This window comes from Typha latifolia, chromosome 1, assembly GCF_019914945.1.
Source record: "Typha latifolia isolate L0001 chromosome 1, TyphaL0001v2, whole genome shotgun sequence".
Taxonomy (NCBI): Eukaryota; Viridiplantae; Streptophyta; class Magnoliopsida; order Poales; family Typhaceae; genus Typha; species Typha latifolia.
Window position 1 is genome coordinate 20,708,063 of NC_133086.1, and position 8,848 is coordinate 20,716,910.

Consider the following 8,848-nt stretch of genomic DNA (forward strand, 5'->3'; position numbering starts at 1 on the left):
GTTCATAACCTTAGGTATCACCTGCAGCAATGAGCAAAACTCAAAGATGTATTGATTGCATATATGTGAGTTTAGCGCAAGAGAAATAATAAATCAATTACTATCATTTGCAACTTAGAATTTCCAGACTCCCTATTTTACTTTTAACGCACAGATTCCATTGGTTTATTACGATATCAAATAGTACCACGGCCATATCAACGAAACTTCAGGAATCGTGGATATCACTGAAAGTTGAAATCATATGAAGATTTTAATTGGATAAATAAAATTTTATTTGATAAATTTTAAGATACCGACCTTAGCTCAGTTGGTAGAGCGGAGGACTGTAGTTGGTAGCACCCAGCCATCCTTAGGTCGCTGGTTCGAATCCGGCAGGTCGGAATTTTTGCTTTTGATAGTTTCTATCCTATTTTAGAGAAACAAAGAACAATTGTAAAGAAAGATAATATTGATAAAGAATTTATTAAATTTGGATTTTATCTCTTATCTCCAAGGCTGGAAAGGAATTATTTAGCACGATATTTTTACCTCACAATATACTGTAAGTAAATCTGGAAAACTTCGATACTTGCTATCTTTTTCCCTTCGATAAAACTTCTCGGAAGGTGAGAGAGAGAGAGAGAGAGAGAGAGAGAGAGAGAGAGAGAGAGAGAGAGATCGCAGGAGAAAATATAAAAATTACAGGAGTAATTTTCATTGTAGGAATAAGCAGGTAAGATGCGAGTGAAAAACCGTAATACACGTTGCGAATCCACGCGAACGTGAATCTCCAGAAGCGTTGGACGGTTCAAAGCCACCTCCCTCTCTTTCTCCTCTCTTCCGAATCTCTCATGGCGAGGGAGCTACTTCCGGTGATTGACCTCCGCCTCCTCTCTCAAGCCGAGCTCAACACACTCTCCCTCTCCTGCCCCAACGCCTTCGACCTCCGCCGTTGCGACGACGTCGTCGTCCCCAAGATCGACCGTTCCGTCTTCAACGAGAGCGCCGGCAGCCGCAAGCAGACCTACTCCCGCCTCCGGCTTGCCCCTCGAAACCCCTCCTCCTCCTCCTCCGCCGCCGCCGCCGCCACCTCTGCCCCCGCCTCCGAAGCCACCGGTTCGGACGACAACGACCGCCGCGAGAACGACCAGATCGTTTTCCACCTCCGCAAGCTCTTTGCCCGCGAGGACCCCTCGGTCTCCGTCGATCCTCCCCAAACCCTAACCCTTGATGGCGATTCCAACACCGGAAAGGAGGAGGCGAAACCGTTGGTTGTTTTCGCCGATCGGGATCGGGAGATGTTGAATGCTCGCGGAATGGAGGTGGATTTGGTCGCGTTGGGGGAGAAGGTGGATCCGTTTGCGGGGGAGCTGAGGAGGATGACGGAGGGGTTGAAATCTGAGGAGGAGCTCCTTGGGTTCCTGAATGCTTTGGATGGGCAGTGGGGAAGCCGGAGGAGGAGGAGGAAGATTGTTGAAGCTTCCGGGTTTGGGGATCACTTACCAAGGGGTTGGAAGCTGCTGCTCGGGTTGAAGAGGAAGGAGGGAGTGACTTGGGTGAATTGTAGGCGATATGTGAGGTTTGTCTTCAGCCCTCCCATGAATCAATGTACCTCTATAAAATTTTACCAGTTCGTAAGTTGACTAGTGTAGATTACATTACACTCTAAAATACTTCTTTTACGAGTTAAAGTATCAGTAAGTAAATTATGTGATATTAAACATTCTATGGCGCCATTATTAAGTTTTCTTTTCTTTTTTCACTTGATTCAATGCTCAGTTATATTTATAACATATAATCTAGCCTTCCATGGAACTTGAGAGATCATAAATCACAATCAGCAATTTTGAAACTTCAATCCTGTATTCGCAGCAGATTGACTCTTACAGGTCTACAACCCAATTATGTTAGTACAGTCCTAAACCAACCCTCTCTATCATTCTTAGGTTATAAATAAATTTTACTATGACCATGGGGGAAGTCTTAAACTTAGTAGGTTTGGATTTTAAAACTTTCATGGATTTATATCCACATGTCCAATAAACAACAGGGAAAAGGAAATTTCTTTTACTGTCCTGTACATGCTTGGATGGTGGAGACCCTTCAACATAGATATTAGACCTAAATATTGTTTGATATGGTACAATTTTGGTAGGAAAAAAGAAAAGAAAAAGAAACTCCTCATGTCCTTTTGGATGTGTTCATTTGTAAACAGATTTATTTCATCAAAATTTCAGAATCCGATGGCCAAAGAATCTTTCTTAAGTAAATTTTAGCAGAAATAGAAGATGATGAGTATTTGTCTGGGTTCACATAAGCTCATTACCTTTTGTGGTTGAGTGGAAAGTTGCTAGAGTTAATTTCTGTATGTCATAAGTTTTTGAATAATAAGCAGTTATGCGCTCACATCTTTTGTTTATCTGTTATAACAATTGTAATGTTCATAGGATCCGATTTGCAAACATTTGTCACATTCTAATGTAAAGTGCTGCTTGTAATTCCCTATTACTGCCTATCCGTATTCTCCAGCCCAAATGGACATCAATTTGTCAGCTGCAAAGAAATATCTTCGTATATTTTTTCTCTTGTTGGTCCAAATGCTGCAACGCCAATTTCTGTTCAAAATGATGGAACAACAGCTGATAAGTTGACAGCTGGATTTGTAAGTTTAAGAGACTATCCTATTTAGTTAGGCTACTGCACCTTTACCTAGTCTGATTTATAGGATATGTGACAGCCTGCAGGTTTTTACCAGAAAAATGATGCAACAAAGGAGAACCACCATTTATCTTCCTGCACTCCTGTATCCTCTGTATCACACAATCATGATAAGCAAATGGTGTTATATGGGGGTGAGAAGCAGCAGGCAACCGAAGTACTAAGAAATACTCTAGACTGCGGCAAATGTAATCAATCCTTTGGTGATAAGGATACATATTTGCAACACCAATTGTCATTTCACCAGAAGAATGCTAAGAGGCGAAGAATTGGCAAGTCAATAGGGGATGGTGTCATTGTAAAAGATGGAAAATATGAATGCCAATTTTGCCATAAGACTTTTGATGAGAGACATCGTTACAATGGCCATATTGGGGCACATGTAAGATACCAAGGTTTGAGTGCTGAAGCATTGCCGGCTGAGATTTCTGCAGGAAGGATCTTTAACCCATCTCCCGTAGCTGCAGTCCCATGTGGCTTTCAACAGATGGCTGCCTTACCTGAACAAAATGAGAAAATTTGTTCTGTAAAATCTACAAATGAACTTCACAATATTCAAATTTCAGAAGTCGCTTGCACGAGCAAATTGTTTGCTGAGAATAAAGGTCATGATGCAACTGAGTCTAAGTCCAAAGACGTGCTTCTGGTTATCAATGACGGCTACTTGAGCAAATCTGAGCATGATAATGGATGTGATTTGATCGATAAAAGCTCCAAAGAGAATTTTCAGGCCAGCAGTGTAATAGATAACACATCTAATGGGTGTGCAAATAACAGTGTAATAGATAACAAGTCTAATGGTCGCACGGAAACCATATATTCACCCTTTTCTGATGTCAATAACATGGCAAATAAATCCTCTGCTGATGCTACTCAAGAAGACCCAGTGGACAAATCTTCTGACAACCAGCTTAATGATTGTGATATGACTTGTAGTGAATGTGTCGATGTTATCGAAGATAGCAATGTTAAGGATATGACATCTCATGATGGACGAGTCAATGACTCTGTGGCTGATTCTAAATCTGAAGAGGTTGATAAGGGTAGCAATATGGAGGATGTTCGACCAAATCCCTTCTCAGATACCTTGTTTTTTCCTCTTAGAAATGTAATTGGTGAAACATGTCAATCTGTGACTGAAACTGGTCAGTCTAACTTGAGGGCCAAATTTCTTGATGATCATATTGGTGGAACTAACAGGACTTGCTGTAAGTCTGAAGATTTTGGCGATTCTAACACGTCCATGGTTCTTAAACCTGATTCATGCATTGATTCTGTAGATCCAGCTTTAACTAGTGTGGATTCTGTTACCTTTAAAGCTCATAGTGAGATAGATATACCTTCCTCTCCCATGGTTTTAGATTTTGAAGAGTATGATAAGGAGCAGACTGTCACCATGGGGAGTCATGTGATGGATCTATCAGGTAATAGATCTTGTCATGAAAGTGAGGCACATGCCGATGATGTTTTTACTAGCACTATGGCAGAAAACATTCTTGTTCAATTGGATACATCTATCAGTGAGTCAAAAGCTGATTTCACACATTGCCATTCCCAGTCTGAGAAAAGTTCAGCTCCAGAGGGCCTTGCAATTGATGGGCTGGACGCGGCCAACTGCATTACTCCCTTTGTTAATGGACATACAGATGGTATAGAACCAAATGCAGATTGCTTGTTTGATATTGGTATGAAAGACTCTAAGCTGGAAGAATTGGGAAGAACTGTTGCTATGCCAGAAAATAGTTTTGATAGCAGCAATATTGTATGTGAACCGGTTGCTGCAGGTGTCACTTGTGGGGTTAATGATTTGAGAATATCTCTGCAGGTTAATAATGATGGTTTACCATCATGGATGCGGACAGCTAATGGTATTCCAATGGTTGGCGTGATGAGCAATCAGGTAATTTGGGAGAATTTTCTGCTTCAAATAACGTTATTTATCATAGTTGTAAAAAAGATCTGTAGCTGCAAAACCTTCATAAGATGCCTGTTACCACTAGTTTTCAAGCACAGTAATGAAATTTAAATAACTCCTGTGCTCCTTTGACGGACCTGAAATCTATTTAAAGGTTCAATTATTATTAATTCACCATCCATTTCTTTGTTCTAATCAAATGACTATTTGTTTGCATATAATAATTTATTGTTAAGTATCTTTACACGATGTTAGCAGTATTCTTGATCTGTAGGAACATACAACGATAGAGGTACTTGCATATGTCTTAAATTCCTAATCAGAGTACTAGATAAGACAATGGTATTGATAGAACATTGTTATCACTTGCAATTATCCAGATTAATACTAGATAAGCTGATAGTGCTATTTCAGAGATTATTTAAAGCCTCATTTGGTTTGCGAATTGCGATTAAGGGAAAAATCTACTGTAGCTATTCTAGATTTTTACGCTCAAAATTGTACCTCTAATCTAGAGTGATATTCTAATGTTTGGTTATAAATTAGAATAATAATTTAATAATTACCTTTTGATGTGACATAAGATTGAGAAAAAGAAAACTTTTGCTTTTGTTTTTTACGACTTTATGAAAATATTGTTGATGTAACATAAAGTAGATTAATGGGAATGATGGACTAAACCACCATTAAATAAATATTGTAGTATAATGCATTATCATTTTCTATGTCTATAATGCATGCAATCGTATATGCATTACTGTTTCCTATGCATGCAATGGCTATATGTTAACATTCTTTATTTATGCAATGACTATATATTTCATTCTTTATATATGTAATTTAACATTCTTTAAAAATGCAATACATGTGTATTAACATCTATTTGTAAGTATGCAATGAATACTTAAGTAAAAAATGAGATAGGTGGGTGGTAGGAGGGAAGATAAATAATTTTTGAAATGTCTTTAATAGAATCAAAGATAAAATTGTAATTGAATTTATATGTAATATAAGATTTAATTTGGATGAATAGTGTTGCTAATCTAGAATAGGGATAATGATGTTTAATTTATAATTTAGAATAGTGTTCACTAATCGACAATAAAGAAAAAGTCTTGAAGCAAATGAGGGCTAAAATAACATCTACATAGAAATGTATATCTGTATTGATGCGTACCTTTAGTTCTACATAAAGTTACACATAGAAAATGTTGGTTTTCATGCTAAGATTAATTTGGCTTATATTTTGACTTCTTATTTCGGCACTTTTTGTCTTTGATAACGGCATAACACAGATTTGGAAAGCATTTCCCTTTTCTGTTTTACTAATATATAATATAAGACAAATACTTACTACCCTTCTAAAATTTATAATCATAATTTAACGGTTATAATATCCAGTTTACATATCACATACTGGTTTTTCGTTACCGGTTTCAACACCACATTATGTAAAAAAAAAATATATACTGATATTTAAGAAAATTAGATTACGTGTGCCTAACTCCTGAATTACATGTTCTTTTTTTTCATTAAGATTTCTCTTTCCTAGACATTAAATGTGATTGATTAGGCCTTGATTATAAGAGATATCACTAATACTGAGAGGTGAAAACAGATTATATACGGACCGAATAGTGCTCAACCCACATCCGGATCTATATTTTTAGTATGGATACGAATTCAGATACGGATATTGGGCGGATAACAAAATTTAAAATAATATCCTAACTAAACGGATATGAATAATTTTCGGATAAAAAATCAGATCTTAAATGGATGTTGATTGAATTTTAAACGAATTATGATATTTTATTTAGACATATTTAACACGAAAATATTAAGAGTTTCACAAAAAATAACTTTTTTGTATGTCAAATATAGAAAAATTAGATAAATTAATATCTACAAATAGTATGTAATACATCATTAATAACAATATCAATACTCACTATTTAAATAAGCAAACTAAAAATTGTAAATCATTCAAAAAAATATGCGAGTAAACAGATATCTGATATTTGTATCCGAATTCGAAAATTATATCTGACCCATATCCGAATTGGTATCCGGTTTTTTTCAAAAATTCTATCCATATCCGAATTCAATAGAAATTTTTTATTTGAATCTGATCCGAATCGGGTGAATAGTGGGTCAGGGTCGGAGCTAATCCGACCCGTTTTGACCTTTACTAATACTAGACAATTAAAATTTGATTTACCTTTATGGGAGATAAATTTCAATTTAAATTTAATTATCTGTCTATTATTAACTTTAGTTTAAACCAATCTTAAACTAATGAGAGATACATGTAAGTAATTAAAAAATAATCAAAGAAATTAACTTTAATTAAACTTTAAAAAGATATTTAATACTCTTATTTTGATATATATACATTATTCTCACTTAAGGGTATATATGTCTTTATTTGATTAAAAATTAAGATAATATAGTTATAAAAAAATAACGTGAAAGGTATGCATATAAATATAAATTTAAAATATATATATATATATATGTAAATTTTTTTTTGAGGGTCTACATGCAAAAGAACTCGTTAAATAGTTGCCGATTTAGAAGGGTATATACATACAAATTAGATATTTTTAAAATGGTATATATGTAAATAAGATATTTTAGAAGGGTATACATATAAATATCAACTTTAGAAGGGTTTATATATGTAAATAAGATATTTTTAGAAGGATACACATGCAAATTTTTTTTATTAAATTGATAATTTAGAAATAAGTAATTACCTGTTGAACCGGTTATAGCACTTGGGTATTTAGTATTTCTATTATAACCTTAAGTATATCAACGGTTTGATCTCTTTTTATCATAAAAGGATAGCTCATAATATAATATATCTGAATCTTAGGAAGTTCACTTTTTTGTGGAAGCTTTTCTGAGTAGACCTGATACATCAAGATGAAGAAATTGATCGACTTGCTCCCAACCTAAGCTTTATCCTTTCTACGAGCAAGAGCTTACATTTTATCGGTGAAGAAAGGTCCTTCCTTTCTTCTTTTCATTCCCTCATGTTATATATTTCTATTATGTCATGTTTTATATTTCCTTTTCATGTTCTTGTTCTATTGCCACATCAACCACTACTATTGTATATGCTAATAACTTTTTTCCTAATTTATTCTTGATTTAATGTTGTACCTGTATTTATAAACAATAATGATATTGGTAACTTTATTAGTAATTATTTTTCTGTCAATTTGATGTAACTGTTGTCAAATTTCTAACTTGTTAAAATTTTAATTGTCTAAGCTAAAGTTGTAGCCAAATTAAATGTGTTATTCTGTGCATGTGCTGAAGTATTGCGTAGTGTTTGACAACCTTCTGTCTTATTTCTAGTATATTTATTTCTGTTACAAGCAATGATTACCATATTTTCATTTTTATGGGAAATATCTATTGGCCTGAATAAAGATCGTCTAAACAGTTTGATGATGAAGTTGGATGTGTTGGCCAGAAGCACGATAACCTGCCTGGTTTTGAAGAGTTGAGTTTGGGTCCAGCTAGCTCTTTTGAATTTGCTAGCCTTACCAGTGAAGGATCAATAGCTGCAGCTGAGCCAACAAATGCATTGGGAAATAGGAGTTGCCCCACTGTTCAGCTAGCATGGGAGATATCCACACCAAAGATGCTCAATGGGTGTGAACTTACATCTGTTTGTGTTTGGTGCAGCGCAGAATTCAGCCATGATGGTGCTACTGCTGAACAACAATCTGATAGTTTAGGCTTCATTTGTCCTGCATGTAAGGAAAAGATCTCCGGTCAGCTCAATATACTAAACAATGGCTCATCTGTTTAATTGGTCAGTCATGAACGTTGACATGCAACCAATTATAAGAACTTTTGATATGTTTCACTGATAGTTTATGCATTCTTTTTGTTGAGTGGCTGCTCCTAGACCCTATGCTGACTCCTGTTTCACTGATAGTTTATAACTTCTCTCCTATCTCTAAAATGTCGTATGACATTAAGACCATGTTGGTTCCTTCCTTTTTGCATTTCTTATACACTAGAATTTCTGGAGTATCTTTCTTGGTTTTCTTTTTCTTTCCTTTTTTTTTTCAGTTCAAGTTGTCTAATCATATCGTAGTTATTATTTCTATCTATCAACACTCGTTATCATCTTTAACACTATTATCTCAGCTACGCTCATCTATGGAATATATTTGCATCTTGAAATCCGATGGACAGTATCTAACAAAC

The 8,848-nt window shown here is 35.4% G+C and overlaps 1 protein-coding gene and 1 non-coding gene across 4 annotated transcripts; both read left to right on the plus strand.

The window, feature by feature from the left end:
• Positions 1–295: 295 nt before the first annotated feature.
• Positions 296–384, plus strand: TRNAY-GUA (transfer RNA tyrosine (anticodon GUA)). The gene is given in 2 exon segments: positions 296–332; positions 349–384. It is a non-coding gene; the product is annotated as a tRNA-Tyr (tRNA).
• Positions 385–656: 272 nt separating this feature from the next.
• Positions 657–8,516, plus strand: LOC140802774 (uncharacterized). 3 transcript variants are annotated; one of them, XM_073158382.1, is made up of 4 exons: positions 657–1,561; positions 2,512–2,644; positions 2,720–4,600; positions 8,060–8,184. In XM_073158382.1, the coding sequence occupies exons 1-4, from the start codon at positions 834–836 to the stop codon at positions 8,066–8,068; spliced, it is 2,751 nt and encodes a 916-aa protein (XP_073014483.1). In that variant the 5' UTR covers positions 657–833; the 3' UTR covers positions 8,069–8,184. The 3 variants fall into 3 exon arrangements, with proteins under 3 accessions (XP_073014483.1, XP_073014482.1, XP_073014481.1); XM_073158381.1 differs by having other exon boundaries at positions 658–1,561; positions 8,103–8,516; XM_073158380.1 differs by having other exon boundaries at positions 660–1,561; positions 8,073–8,516.
• Positions 8,517–8,848: the final 332 nt, after the last annotated feature.

Coding starts and splice junctions, on each gene's coding strand:
- LOC140802774 (XM_073158380.1), top strand. CDS start 834: ATGGCGAGGGAGCTACTTCCGGTGATTGACCTCCGCCTCCTCTCTCAA. Junction 1,562..2,511: donor AATTGTAGGCGATATGTGAG/GTTTGTCTTCAG, acceptor CGTATTCTCCAG/CCCAAATGGACATCAATTTG. Junction 2,645..2,719: donor ATAAGTTGACAGCTGGATTT/GTAAGTTTAAGA, acceptor GATATGTGACAG/CCTGCAGGTTTTTACCAGAA.